The sequence below is a fragment of the Chaetura pelagica genome, unplaced genomic scaffold (assembly GCF_000747805.2).
Source record: "Chaetura pelagica isolate M959 unplaced genomic scaffold, ChaPel_1.0 scaffold272, whole genome shotgun sequence".
In the NCBI taxonomy this organism is placed as follows: Eukaryota; Metazoa; Chordata; class Aves; order Apodiformes; family Apodidae; genus Chaetura; species Chaetura pelagica.
The window spans coordinates 390,841-406,504 of record NW_009952445.1 but is presented as its reverse complement, the minus strand read 5'-3'; the positions used below and the strand labels follow the sequence as shown (position 1 = coordinate 406,504).

The 15,664-nt window shown below is 40.3% G+C and overlaps 1 protein-coding gene across 1 annotated transcript in view; it reads right to left on the bottom strand.

Moving 5' to 3' along the window:
• Positions 1-6,168: 6,168 nt before the first annotated feature.
• The window catches only part of NAAA (N-acylethanolamine acid amidase), a 9,665-nt gene continuing 169 nt past the window's right edge, over positions 6,169-15,664 (bottom strand). Inside the window, 8 exon segments of the mRNA XM_010008521.1 lie at positions 6,169-6,244; positions 7,141-7,169; positions 7,696-7,762; positions 8,337-8,399; positions 9,201-9,373; positions 10,684-10,760; positions 13,267-13,357; positions 13,780-13,946. Of these exon segments, the coding sequence (XP_010006823.1) occupies positions 6,169-6,244; positions 7,141-7,169; positions 7,696-7,762; positions 8,337-8,399; positions 9,201-9,373; positions 10,684-10,760; positions 13,267-13,357; positions 13,780-13,946 (743 nt within the window).

The following is a 15,664-nucleotide window of genomic DNA, read 5'->3' as shown; positions in this document are numbered from 1 at the left end:
TGCAGATGAACGCACATATGGTATTTAAATCTATTTGCAGCTCCACAGCTAGAGGTAAGATAAGTCTAAAATAACAATCAGCTATCATAAGAAAATAATCAGCTTTGTTAAACACTACTTCTCTTCACCTTGTGGAACCACTCAAGGGTGGGAGCATACTGCACCTTCAGTTGCTCAGATCCTGGCAAGGACAGGACAGACAGACTTTGGTAACATGGCTGCTGCGGAAAGGTCTGCACAGAGCAAACTGCTCCTATTTCAAGATCAGTCAAATTTTCAAATTTCACACTTCGAGGACAACTAGAATATTGGTCACAGTCAGACATATTTCCTCTGAAAAAACCCAATCATGTAGGAAAAGCAAAACTCCAGGGACCACAGCCAAAGCAGTCCCAGGCTGTATTGTGTAGGAATGATAGGGATTTTTATTCTCACCCAGAACTGGGGGAGGAGAAGAGAAGGGAAGGAAATAAACACCTGTAAAAAAATGTTAACACTGGTGCTGGCAGGAGCCCACAGCTCCAATGATTTTGAAGTATCAGGACAGTGTGACTACAGAGGCATCTCTTCCCCAGCAGAGGGACAAGTCCTTCTCCTTTTATTACTTCCTGCAATTCTTTTGTTTCCTTCAGTATCTTTCCACCTATCCCACTTCTGTCCTCTGAAAACAGCCTCAGATCTGCACAAACACTAATTGAAGAAATGTCTAGTGTTGTACCAGGTGCATGTGTGCAGTATGCCCAGGATGCTGAATTGCACAATGGCATCTTCACAGTAGCTATGAGGGCACCACAGGAGGGTATGTAGCAACACCTCAACAAAGCGTCAGTCACTTGAGTTTTATTCTAATGTTATTTCACATCAGTGTCACAAAATAGCCTGAAATCACTCCTGAATTTTGCCCAATTACATCCAGTGCTTTACAGCTGTGGTGTTCAAATAATGCAGGTACTCTGACAACTTTTAGATTATTAGCTGCTTGAATGGACAATTACACACAAAAATCAAAATATCTGGCATTTAAGTCTCTTATTTGTAACCTCCTCTACAAGGGAAATCACATTTCAAGAAAAACAGACTTTCAATCTCATCACTTCTCCACGTAGAGTTGTAATTCCCATCTTGGCTATCCAAACAAACATTTAAAAACAGACTTTCAATCTCATCACTTCTCCATGTAGAGTTGTAATTCCCATCTTGGCTATTCAAAGATGCAGATCTGAGATTTCAGCAAGTATTTGCTATCCAGAGAAGCAATTATTCAAATGTTTTGCTCTGTATTGGGAGCTTGCTTTGGCAAGAGTCATCCCCAAGCACCTCCACTTACTGCCTTCTGGCTGTGACCTGGCAGGGCAGTTGGAAACAGCAGGACACACGTTCCTTTCTGATGAAGTTACACCAGAAGACACACTGCAGCTACCCACGGGAGCTCAGTCCACAGGACCAGACTGAAAACCCTGGTCAGTGTACACAACTGTTCCTCCACACTGGAGGTCAGCACAGCTTGTGTGTGCCCAGCTCTCTCCTCAGTGCTGCTTAGGAACCTGGCAGTACCAGCTTTAAAGGAAGATACTTTCAAAAATGCAAACAGGAGAGGGGGGAAAAAAAATAATCCTTTTTCAGGAACTAAACCACTTCCTGGTAGCTTTTTAAAAAATGGAGAATAAATTTGAAGCAAGCTCTCAAATACAGAGTTAGATTCTTAGCTTGCTTAGGATGCATCCAGGGGTACTCCCTATCTGTTTTGACAACATGGAACCTTCGATACGAGAGCACCTTTGGAGACACAGGATAAAACTTCTCCTCATTTCCCTCCTCCCCTGCAAAACAAGCAAGCATTTGTTACTTGGACAGCCCTACTTTAAACACGAACATTGGCCATCTACAGCGTGCCCTAGGAGCACCTGCAGAGAGCAAGCACAGGCAGCAGCACCTACCTATTTATCTTCTTGGGAACAGGAAGCCAATGGATAAGATATGCAGTTTTGCAACTCTTAAAACACAAGCTGCTGACTCCTTTAATAATACCATAGAAAATTCATTAAAGGAAGCCTTGCACAAATCCATTTGCGTCAACTAACCCAAAGCAAGAACAGCAAAAGCCCAGGTAAATTTCCTGGCTTAGATAAATATTAATTCCTTCAAAACCAAAGCATTTTTAATCAAATCCTACACACTGTCACATCACTGAGCTTGTCCACATTACAGGTCTGTGCAGAATGTGGTGCTCCACCCATGTGATTCAAAGGCAAGGAACACTAAAACTAACCCAAAGCTAACTCCAAATAAAACAGGACTCCTAGGAAAGAGGACACTTATCAGCCGTGCATCTGAATCCCCACTAACTTGGCAATTTTATGGACATTTGGGAAACTGAGGGAACTGATGAGCAGCATCTGGACAGCTATGAGAAAATACAACAGCCTTACTGGAAGTCCACCACGAAAAATCTGAGGGAAACAGAAATTTTCAGTTCTGCTAAAAGAACAACAGCTCAAGAGCTACAGATTAATTAAAATAATAATAATAATCTTCTCCCAGGAAGAAAAATACTAGCTAGCACCAGGGAAAGTGATGATCCTGCCTTACCTATATATGTCTCACGTGTACATCAGACTTGGCATCTCTCACACCTGGAAACAATATGGTGAAGCTTGTTTTATTTTACACAAGCCCCGACCTCTGCAGCTACACAACTACTGCAGTGCCAAAAAGGAGAATTTCAGACAGAAAACTCCTAACAGCAGTTTTATAAGGCTTGACACATAAAAAGGATCCTTCCCCTCAGACTGTGGGTGCCAAGTAACTACTTCTGAATACAAAAGAGAAATAAAAACAAAAATGCAACTTACCTTGCCACCGCTTTCTAATTTATGGATTAAGACAAACACAATGGAAGGTCTCTCCCCTTTTTTGTTTCTATACAGTACCCAAAGTGATCAATAGTGTCTGAAGGGATTTGCTTGATTACAGATTCAGAAACTCCTCAGAATCTAAATAATCAAGTAGGCTGTTCCCTCGGGCCTGCCATGTCTTTTCAGCACCTGCAGGGTACAATGTGTGTGCTGGCCTGCAACAAGAGCAGACCCTTCCATTTAGCTACTGCACAGAGGGTTTGAGCAGCTTTAAGAATCTTCTCTCATGTGATGCTTAAGAAAGGCTACAGGGCTGAAATGGATTAGGATTACTGAAGGGGATTACAAAGGAGAAGTACAGTATGTTGGACTTGCTCTCATCTTCAGAGTCAGCTCTTACACACTTTAAAGTTGCCTCTTGCTAATGTGTGGAGGAAAAGGAATTAAAGTTTTCACCTGTTCCTTGTGTTGGGCTGGAATCTTTTGGAAACAAAGGGATGGAAGCAGCAAGGAGAATATATTTCACTTAATTCTAATTACTTAACAATTCCAAATCATTAATCTGACTGGACTTGAGAAAGCAGAAAAGCTATTTCACTTCTTAGTGCCTGAAAAGTAGACACACAAAGCAGATGAAATCTCAAACAGAAGGATGATCAGCAAGCAATTCAAACAGCTACAAATGATCCTCCTTTTAAAAAAAAACAAACAAGATGCCACAAAACACCCAAACCATCCAAAACTAATCAGCCCTACATTTAAATGTTTCCAGCATTACGATAGTTTTATTAGTTTTATTTAAAGTATTAACAATCCTGTCTATTTCTGTCAAATTTCAATTCTTACTCAAAGGCAGTTCATATTTCATAGGTTAAATCATCTAGTTTGTAAGACCTGTAATTTCCCACTTTCTCAGTGTTTATATTTTTAGCATGTCATCAAACTTAAGACCAGAAAGTTAGATCCTTCCAGTTAGCAAAAAAAATAGTATTCAAGTTGGCAGATAGGCTTTATTTTGTTAGGAATCAGGATGTCTGTTTATAAACATTTTCAGAAGAAAGACTTTTTTTAAAAAAGCACAAAAGCAAAATAACATAAGACTTCTTCAAATCTAGTTTCCTTTGTTGTTGAAAACTCAAAAAAAACCCCAACCCCATGTTGTAATCATCTGCTTTGTAGCTGGGCCTGAGCAAGTTTTGAACAGGTAATGAGACATAAACAGAGCACAACCGTTCCCTAATTGTACCAAATATTGATACACTCCAGCTGTGTTGGTTTGCATTGAAACAAACCCATTTGATTACAAGTACATGCCACTGAAAAGCTGGGCACACCTCTGCCAGAAGATCATCAGCCTTACACCACTATGCAAAATGACACCTATAAGGATCCCTCTCTTTACTTGTGGGTATATCTGGCTGGATTTGATGTAACTGCTATTTATATCTTCCTCCAGGAACTCTGCTGTTCAAGTTTCTCCCTCTGGCACATGGCTGCCAACACCACTGTACAAGCTGGGTCAAGGCACTTACCCAGGCAACAGCAGAGGATGCAGGGAAGTAGGTTACCACACTTAGCCAGACTCAGCACAAGGAGATCAAGGGCCCACACCTCCAGAAAGCTCTCTCAGGAACAGTCTGCATAACTGCTGCACAAATACTGCAGGCAACAGTGGTCAAACCCTGGAAGAGAGAGGTGGTTGATGCTCCAAGCCTGGCAGCCTTTGAGAGGCATGGATTTAGACTATGCCCTTAACAGGCAGTTCCAGGAGGTGAGCATTGTAGGTACTTCCCAGCTGAAATATTCTATGCTGTGTCACCCTTCATCAGCCTGCTAAAGAACAGCTGTGCACTAGAGAGCCTCAGGGGAAAGGGAGAGCCTGCCTGCAGTGGAGTCCACATTCCTTTGCATTAACACTATTTTTTGTGCTGAGGAAGGTCCCACAGGACAGGATGGCCAAACTGATGTGGATCAAAGGCTTCAAACAGTACCAGAACCTGTGAGGACCCTGTTCTGCAGAACTCTTCTTGGTCTGTCTGCTCCCCAAGTCCAGTTCTTCCTGAGTGTATCATCTGACCCTCAGGATCATAAGCCCCTCACAGGTCAGAGAAAAGCATGACAACATTAACACCACCACAGGTCTTCATAAATCAATCATCTACATATTTTTATTTAATTATACTCAGACCTGCAGACCACCAACAATTTTTTTTTATTCAGCACATTAAAGTACATTCAAGTCACACAACTCTTTCCTAAAGCAGTAAAAGCAATTTTTAAAACATCAACATCTACTGAAACATCAGTGTAATTACAATAAAAATCACACTTCCGTTACAGTTAATTAATAGTATAATCTGCAACACTTCAAAGAATTAACAAGTTATTTCCTGAAGGGTTCACATAATTAATAAGCCAAAACAACTGTACTGCTTGTGAAAGAGCCTTTAAAAGCATTGGCAGTCTTGGAAAGCTTCAGCATCTCACTCAGTTTGTCTGTTGAAACAGAAAGATAGATAAATAAATAAATGAGAGCACACAAGTTTGTAGAGAGATAAGAAGCAAACTCATCAGAACCTCTACAAGGAATTACTCTTGCTAAAATCAAGCATCCAATATAAATGCTACAAATATAATACTAATAAAAGTGTAAAAGACCTATTCAAACTGGGATGCAGCTTCTTGTGCTCCTGGAAATACCACATAACCAGTTTTTTGGAATAGAAAAACACACTTCATATCTTTCTCTGAACACATTAAAGCTACCACATAAGACACCTTGCAACTTCAAACACTTGGAGTTTTTAAGCAAGCTCCCAAGACAAAACCCTCAAAGGGCTCTAATGTTCAGAGGATTGTGAACAGCTGTCACAAATTAAGCTCAATCTTTCTGGGTGCCAAGAGCACCAGCTCCTCCTGCTGAGATTCATTTCACTCTGGTGGGGCTTCCTGCCATAGTCAACCACCTGGAGACACACCAGTGGTGGACTGGTGAAAATGACACCTAAAACATCCAAAGAAGGAACCTCTACCTTTGGGTTACATGACCACCCACCCCTTTCCTCACTGATAAAGCCCTTACCCTAAAATACCATCTAGGAGTTTTGCCAAGAAAGTAAATACTTAACTCTTATCCCCACATCAACAAGGGAAGGTATTTACCCAAGGTCAACAAGCAAACCAAGGGGAGAATGAGGCATTCAGACTAGTCACTTGAGCACCACTGCAAGGTTCTGTCCCTCAATGACTCTTCAGCTGAATTTTTTACAGCAGTACAAGCAGCCAGGAGCACCAGCAGGCTACTTACACCTCCTTACTTCTCCCTTCTGATCCATGTCTGGTACTTATCTGGAAATGCAGCGCTCATTACTGTGGTATACACTGTGTTACTTGGGAAAGAGGAAAACAGTTGAGTGAGTGACATTCCAAGAACAAGATTTCTTTATTAAACTAGCAAAAAGCAGAACAAATTTTAGTGGAAACAAGCGCTTCTTAGGTGCAGAAGCATTAGAAAAATCAGAAAAGAGACTAAAAAATTAAGGCTGCTGGCACAAATGTTTAATATTTTTGCTTCACTTAGTACAGCAAAAGAACTACCTCAGCATCCATTTCATCACTGTATTAAAAAATAGGTATTTTTAATCTCAGCAGTCATCTAGATAGAATCTCCCTTACACATTTCCTCACATTTTAAGAGAGGAGAGGAGGTCCTGGTTTTAACTTGAAAATAAACCATTGCCAAGATCTAATGCAAATGACTGATCCAGAGAATATACTGAGCTCCATATAAAAGTAAATCTAAACAGTATAACTTGCAAAGGTGCCATTGGGGAACAAAGCAGAAAAATGATGGTATCCTGAAATCAGTCTCAAAAATCCAGTACCTAAAAATCTAAGTCCCCATTTGCTTTTTTTTTTTTTCCCATTTTTACACAGCAAGCAGAGCTCACCAACTCCAGAGAAAGCAACCTGCATTGTTAAATCCAAAGGTTCCAAAGGCACAAATGACTCATCAGAAAGTCCAACTGCTCTAAGCAGTGATTTGTTTCCCTACTACAAAGGAACTTCCCATTACCAGGCTGAGTCTAAAAAAGTGTTCTGTCTTGGCTAGAGTGTCAGACCAAAGAGGAAGGGTGCCAAGTGTACAACTGGAAATCTAAGCTGGGAATCCACAAGATCTTCATCCAAACACGTGGGAAGACCTTAAGGAAGCTTGTGACTGGCTTTTAAGTGGCTGGAGGCACAGCAGGAGAAACTAATTAACTTATCTGAATCTAATACTTACCTGTTTAAGACTGGCTTCACTGATAACACCTGTACAGAAAGTTTGAAGAGTTGTGATTTTGGCCAATGAAGAGGAATTAAAAGGCTATTTAGAAACAGGAGTGGAATGAAGTTATGCAATGGAGTTATGCAAAGTCAAAGATCTTTCTGGTTTTCTAAGTGTCAGACCATTTTACAAAAATACTTGAAAAGCCCTCTGAAATACACAGTATTTAAGTTTCCAGAACTAGATGGTAAAGGTAACTCATGTCTAACGCTGTCTGCTGTAATCTTTTTAACTGTACTTGAAATTAGGACCTGCACAAAGATGATGGTGGTGGGATTCACTTTCCACTTGGACTGGCAGACTATTATGAAATGTGGTGTAAGGGAGTTCAGAAACAGTTTAACAAACTCAGTCTTAAACTCCACAGACCTGGCTGTGCAGTACCCCTTTTCCACCACGCCTTCCTGTCATACCTTTTCCATCCCTGACAAAAATGCAACGGTACTTTTGCTTTGAAGATGAATTTTAAGTCAAAGTCTACATGCCACAAGACAGAATTCAAAGGCATACCTTAAAGAGTGTATCAAAATTGATGTTCTCCTGTCCAGTAGCATTGAGAGCTCTGATGGCAGCAGTTCTGCAGGAAAACAAGTGTCATTAAACACATTTGAGTGTTCCAAAGGCTACAAAGCCCCAATGTGAACAGTGTCTCACTAAATGCCTTAGTATACAAATACTTTTGGCCTCAAATAACCCAGAGGTGTGAGACAACCTAGTCTCATATGACTGAAGCTACTCGATTACTACACCATTGAGGGGGGACAAACAGGGCACCTGTCAGCAGCTTTTTGCATCCCATACAGCCTAAGGATGGTATGATGTCTGCAAGCACCTAGTGCCACCAACTATTTTTTTGCTGTAAATCTAACTCCTTTAACTTCAACTAAATATTTTGCTTTACAAGGAAATTGTTGCCACGTGCCTTATCCTTGCAACTTCTTATCTTTTATGCCACTCAATGCCACACGCTTTCCTCTGGCATATGTGAATATCACTCCTTACCTTACCTGTTCCCTTTCCCTGTTTCCCATGACAGAAACTGAACATGCTGCCTGCTCAATGAACTAACACTTGCTCAGAGAAGAAGATACCCAAGACTCTCAGCTTCTCCAGAATAAAAGTGTTACCTCACCCCAGAGCTCTGAAGTTACCTTCGATCATCAAAGGGAGGAGGGGTAGTCCAGTGGTCATAGTTGGTCTCTACACGAAACCACCTGCAACACCACAAATGCATAAGCAAAAAGGCACCTCAGCAGGTAACTAATAAAGACCAAGAATCAGTATCTCTGCATTGCCTCAAAAGCCTCTTTCCTGTGTCTCTTGCAAGCCCAGGGGATCCTACTGTGATCCACATGGTATAAACCACAAAACATGCCAGCGACCTCTGAACCACTGCTGGCACCAGTGATAAAGCTACTGACTACAATAAAGCCAAGGTGAGACCTTTAGAGATGATCAGAGAACACAGATGCACACAGCCTGCAGCATTCAGTTTGAAGTACACCAACAGGCCAACTCGCTGTTGCCAAGCCAATATTCACTGGCTGATTGTAGGCATTAAGAGCCATTTTCCACCACAGGGCAGCTATTTAGCATGTCCTTCACGTATTAAGCTGCTGACTTCAAAAATTGATAGGAATAGTTATTTTTGAGCCTTCAGCCTTTCTACCACATGGGGTCAGAACTAATTCGCAAGTGCTGAATTGATTGGTGCAATAATTGGCAGCCAGGAAAAGCCCTCAAGCCTTGTCTCCTTTGGAATCTTAAAGGATGAACACAAAGATGCTTTTTCCACCCTTGGCTCTCTGGACTGCCCCAACCTGACGAGGTGGTGTGATTCCTTCCCTAAAAGAAGGGGCTAGGTTCCCTTCTGAGGCTTTCAAGTTCTCCCTGTGAAGCTCTACACATTGGTAAGAGATGAGCCTGTGTCTCCAGAGAGTTGTCTCTCTAACCCTGCCTCTCACTCAGCAGGGAATAGATAATAACACAAAATGAGCCATTTTTTTTCTACTTACGCTCCACCTAAAGGATCGAGAGGCCAGAGATCTGCTGGCCCCCTTCTGTTCCTGGTTATGACCATGCCTTCTTTGGGTGAGACACCTCCTACAATATAGTAAACTTCAGCAATGATGGGAATCCCCGCTAGTCTGAGAACAGCTGACTGAAAGTCCTCTGCTCTGCTCAGGGTCTAATGCAAAAAGGAGATCACAGTGAAATCAAGATCACAGAGAATAGTCAAGCACAAAAACAAGCACTGGGACATTTTGAAAAGAAGAAAAGGGTCCAGCTTTTCTGAAAATAGGCTATCGGCTGCAAGTGCTACTTGAAATTATTTATCCAGAAATAGTATTCAAAACTGATGAACATGTGGATATGAAATGCATATGACTAGGAAATGAATTAATTAATCCCAGCTTTACAAATACTCAAATAAAACAGTTAATTTATACATATACACCTATGTACACATGCCTGTGGTAGAAAGTGAAAAAAGCTGAATCATCTGCCCTTCAAGAGACAGAGGCATAGCTACACTCTGCACATGCAATCCTCAGCAAGATCTTTCTGTGGGAACAATGGGATAGATAAAAGTGGATTGAAGGGGAAAAAACCAACTCCACATCTTGTTCTTGCCAGTGGTTTAAGACTACTTAGGTAACAATGGTGAGGAAGGCAGAGGAATTGCTCACAGTCAACCTGGCTTCTCCAGCTGACAAATTTGGCATAAACCAACAGTTCACCAAAGCCAATGAAGCCAATGGTTTCAGGCACAGGGCTACAACCTACTGAAGTACATTTTTTGCAGATAAATAATGTGCAGCAACTGAAAACAAATACAGACAACACACAAAATTGTTCAGAAAGATGGGCAAAGCCTTGGAGAACAATTATTTCTAACAGCAACACTGGAGCTCATAGTTTTAAGTCACAGCCTCGAGTCACATCTCAAACTCAAAAAAGACAAACAATAAAGCCTGTAGTTCTACAGGGAATTAACCTACAAGCCCTACTGTTCATGTTTGATTCATGAATACAAGAAAGAGAAGACCTGTTTTATCTCAATAATACCCTGACACAGTATTCAGGAAATGTGCTATACTCCTGCCCCTCACCAGTGAGCTCTGCAGTTTTATATAGGAACAAATCCAATGCAGTGTAAATTCCTGGGTCAGATGCTAGCCACCTAAGAGTGCAGTTTCCCCAGTGAGTTGAATTACAGATGATTGCTACCTGAAACACACCCCAGGGAGGAAGTCTGCACAGCTTCTTAAAGACTTTCAGTATCGATCAGAGATTGCCCCCTAGGACTGGCATTTGTTCTCATACACACCACTGACCGTGTGGGGACAGTACCTATCCCCTCTTAGGAGAGACATCTAGTTGTCAATTTACTGAATTTTCTGTGAAACAAGAAGTTGGATCATCAGATTTACCAGGAGTTTCTGAAGTACAAATGACATGACAGTGAAATTTAAGTAAATACCTCTGTGCACTTACATCTCGGACAAGCCAGCTGACAGGGTAGTTCCGATTCAGAAAAGCAGCTACTGCATTTTCCCACCATCTACCACCAGCTAGCAAAACAAAAGAAGAAATTATTCCATGTGCATGTTACATATGCTCTGTGAAATCTATCCTCTCACCTTTCTTCTCCATCTCCCATCTCTAGCTCTGCAACCTTTCCCTCAACCGCATTACAGAACAGTGATTATTACATTCTCTAACTACACCTCTATCAAGCCATCAAACTTAGGCAGTTTATAGTGAACTGACAAAGCACACACCACCACCTGAAAGCAGTCAGAGCCTCTGTACCATCTTGAGCTTATTAACATTGATTATTAACACTGATAATGCTCCTTTTTTCTGTATTTCTACTGATATCTATACATAAAATACACAGGATGTGCTGCATAACCAGGCTAACATACCCTGGGAGGCCCTCATTTGTCTTTCAAATACTCAGTTTTCTCTATGATCAGATTTGGATAATTACAGTCCCACAGAAACCGAAATCCTCCATGAACCAGGGCAGCCAAGTACCAGCATAAACCAGCAACCTTTCAGGAGAGGGGTTAACAAGGAGCATAGTATTCAGGGGTGCAATACAGACAACATAATCCCAACTCAAATTCCCCCGGGCAGCTGCATTAATACTTCTGCTTTCCAGAAACACCTCAGACCCATAATAACAGGAGCAATTAGCTTGGCTTTTTGGTGTCTTCTGAAAGGTACCATTGTCCTGTGAGCAGTGCTAGAAGACTAACAGCAATTTGTAACATTTATTTCCAAAAGGACTGCAGGTCTATTCATATATAATATAATATATATATTATATATATATATAATAATTTACATTTGACAGTTCAAATATTAGCATTAATCACCTCATTAATCATCTTAGTGAAATATTACAACAGGGAAAATTATGTTGAAATCACAAAAGAGTTAAAAAGAAAATTAGGAGAGCTAAGAAAAACAGAAGTTTATAATTGCCCAAACCAGAAAGTCAGCAGAAACAATACGCTTGTCAGTTGAAAAACCTTCACCCTAATTTAAAGTCATCCCCCTTCCCAGCTACAGTTCACATGCTTGCTTATCTAAATTAAGTTACACAGTGACAGATAAGGCATCAAGCAGCCAGCAAAACTGATTTCCAGGAGCACAGCATGTGTTTAGTGAATTTCTGTTGGCTGTAGTTGAAGTGAAGGCACAGATGAGTACAGCACATCAGCTCTTGATGGACAAGAGGGATTATTGCACCCAGAAGTCTGCAGAACTGGATCCCTCTATCAGAATTGGGTTTGTGCAAACACTAAACCACCTTGGTGTTGTCTCCAGTCATCCTCATGCTTGGGGTTGAGGCACACTGAGGAACAGCAGGGAGAACAAGACAGCACTAGCTTTGTTCCCAGATGGTGCCCATTCAGACAAAGGACGCTGGTCCACGAGGTTTTCTAAATCAAGCCTTTTGCAAGGGCTTAGTTCACTTAAGAATATTTCCAAGCTGCTCTTAGTATGAAAAGCAGTTTGCATCTCAGTATCAGCCTCCAGTTTTGGAAAGATTAAATAACTATACTTGCATCAGAAGCAGGCTCTTAAAGAAATGAGTGCCAACTATGGAAAGAATCCAGTGAATGCACGAAGGCAGTATTAACAAAAATCCCTACTTAAGAGATAATTAGTATGTATATCACACACTGACTAGTGTTTGCATTATAACTAAAAAAATGTGTAAACAGAAGATTGTATAACTAAAAGAAAGAAAAAAATTGCTTACTGCAATCTCAGGTGAAAAACGAAGTTATTTTAGATTCTGGTTCTAAGTCAGATGACATTGTTTCCAGTTCTAATAAACAGCTAATAAAAGCAAAAAGTGTCTGCTTCTTAAAAAGACAATTAAAAAAAAAAAAGAGGGGAAAAGAAACAGAAGAAGCAAACCCAAGGCCAGACATACCTATCCAGATCTGTGAAACTGAAGCACTGATGGAAATGACCCTTCCCCTGCCTTCTTGACTGTTCCAAGCCCTCCTGTTCTCCAGTGTTAGTTCTCAATAATGACATATCAACTTCCCTCTACTACTGGATCGTTCCTCAGCTCCCTCTTCCAGTGCCTCCATGCAGTCTCTGAAGCCCTGCTGCCTTTCCCCTAGATGCCTCAACCTTAGGTTTCTCCTCCCACTCTCTTTAAAGCTGCCCTATGGGGACAGAACACTAAGAAAGCAGCTATTTGCTATACCTAACTGCTTTTTTTTTTTCTCTCAACACTTTCTCTGCCATCTCCAATTGTATATCTTGAACAGACTGTGTTAATTTCCAACATTCTGTCTTCTTTGGCACATTGCAAGTTCAGATGACACTGTGCTGACAAACAAATTCCTCTCTCCTCCTCTGCAGCAACCAAAAACTGGCAACATGTGCTTTCAGCTCCTGAGGGCCAGAGAAGTCATGCACTTTCAGCTTCTTCCTGGCAGCCTCAAGTTTTTTTTCCCTCTGGGATAATGTGAGAGAAGGGCTAGAGCAGACAACAGTCAGCTGGAATCATGCACAGAACATTATGTGAGGACAAATTTATTTTACCTCGTTCATCACCAGAGATCGTGAACTTGTGCGGACTTTGTCCAGTCCATAATCCTACATAACCAAGAAATGTGGTGCCTTGATATGCTATCTGAAACCAGGAAACATGAAGTATTTTAGGATTTTGGAACAGAACACTACTTAAAATACAAGCAACATTCTAAAGTAGCATCCTGTGCTTTTTTTTCCTGTGACTTCCATACATAAGTTGCTACAGAACACTTGGCTGTATGTTACAGTTAGGCATGCAAGTAAACGATAAAAAGACTTCAAGGACCAAAATCCACTGCATTTCATTCGTTAACTATCAGTAACTGCACAAAAATATTGCCTAAGTTAGTAGGTAAGCCAAATAAGAAACAAAAATTCCCCATTTGCAAACCAGACTAATGAATTTTAAGAAAATAATTTCCATCTCACATACATTTGCCACCACAACTGCCTACACAGCTCTATGACCACACCCTGTTCCTTCCCAGGACACCACCCAGCCATGGCAACCACCCACCATACCTGCCCTCTTCTTATAAACTGCACATCAATTGTGATCTTGCTTAGTATGTCAACAAAATCATAATCCAGGTTCCGACCATGGTAAATGTTTCCTTTGTCATCCTGAGCAACAATACTAGTGCAAAACCTGCCAAAACAAAAAAGAGAAACAATTATTTAAGAAAAAGCTACAACAGTATTACAGTCTAGTTAGACTAGCTCAACAATTCAGAAAGAATAACTGAGTTTGTCTTCTGTATTTTACTAATGCAATCATAAAAACAAGAGTTTGCATCTCATCATTAACACTTATACTTTTCCACCTGAGAGAACAGGTTCATCCTGGACCTTTTGATAAAGATTTCTTCTAGGTTTTAATTGCAAACTGGAAAAAAGGACAGAATAGTTTGACTACAGCTCTGCACAACTACACTACACAATGCTCTATATGACTGATGCACAATATCCAATAAGGGAAAGTCCTTCCTCACAGAGTCTAGCATACAAAATTGCAGAATACTTAACTTCTGAAGCCCCACTAAACTCAGTCAAACCCCACAGACCTGTCAGCATCAGGACAGTATTACAGACCAAGCAGAAAGCAGCATTTCCACTGGGGAAAAAGTAATTATTCCATTTTACTTCCTTTTAAATAAGAGGTGAAAAGCAGATGCCTAAAAACCTCCACAAAGTATCGGTCTGAAACTCCCTGAATTTAATTTTTATTATTACAGATTATTTCATTTCAATTTGGACATGTTTATATCTTTAATCACAATTAAGTAAGAAGCTCAAAGTCCTCTCAAATTGAAAACACCAGTTACTAAAGTATCAGCCATTTCAATAACAGTCTGATGTGTATTACAGGAAGTGTGCTGAGATTGCCTTTTTAATATCAGTTTCAGTTTCATTAAAACAGGATTTTTTATGAACTACGCTGAATTTGCAGGGAATTAAACATTTCTTCAGAGTTACGAGTTGGTCGTTCTAGTGATGTATAGCTATGTCTTTCAAAACTTAAAAAAGTTTTGCAGACAAGTAGCTTATTCCAGCCTGATGTTTCTTATTTAGTGTCATTAAAGCTGAGAAACTTGAAAATTCAAGGGCTTTACCAGCATCCAGAAAGTGTTCTCTGTGAAATACTAAGAAAGCCAACATTTAAATGACAATATCTGATATTAATCCTCATTTTTTAAAAAAATCACTTGAACCAAATACCACACATAAAGAAAAATATTAAGTCAAAATGTGTACAAGTAGCTGTACGCACCTGTTTTTTTTTTAAAACCTACACAGAACTATTTTTAGGATCCTTACAGGCAACACTACGTGTTTATTACTCTCTCCTGCATATGCTTCGAGGGCAAAAGACAATAATAAAACAAGAGTACTTTTTCCACTGAGGTTTTGTTTGCTCTCATAAAGATACTGATTTTCCATTGTACAAATAAAAAAAAAAATCAACTACCTTACACAGTCATAGAACACACAAACCTAGAGAAGGGTTTAGAAGCAAATTTTATCTCTCTCTGACAGATGGTTAAAACAATTAGATTACATCTAATTCTTCCGATTTCCTTTATGGTGAACTACAGTTTAAACAACATACGAGTACATTACATGATCTTCAAAGATAAATGAACATAAATACTTGACAGGTAGTCCTTCCTGATTAGCAGAAACTATTTTTACACATTTATACAGATATACATAAACAAAAGCACTGCAGTGACACCTGACCTTCATTAATACTGTGTTTCTTTTTCAATTCAGGGTACAAACTGCCTGATAAGAGTGAAACCTCCCAGCTGAACAGATGAGACTATATGAGGAGAAGCCAAATAACCTGCTTTTTGGTGCAACGTCCCATACTGAACTAAAACCAACCTCCCATTTCCACCAAGCA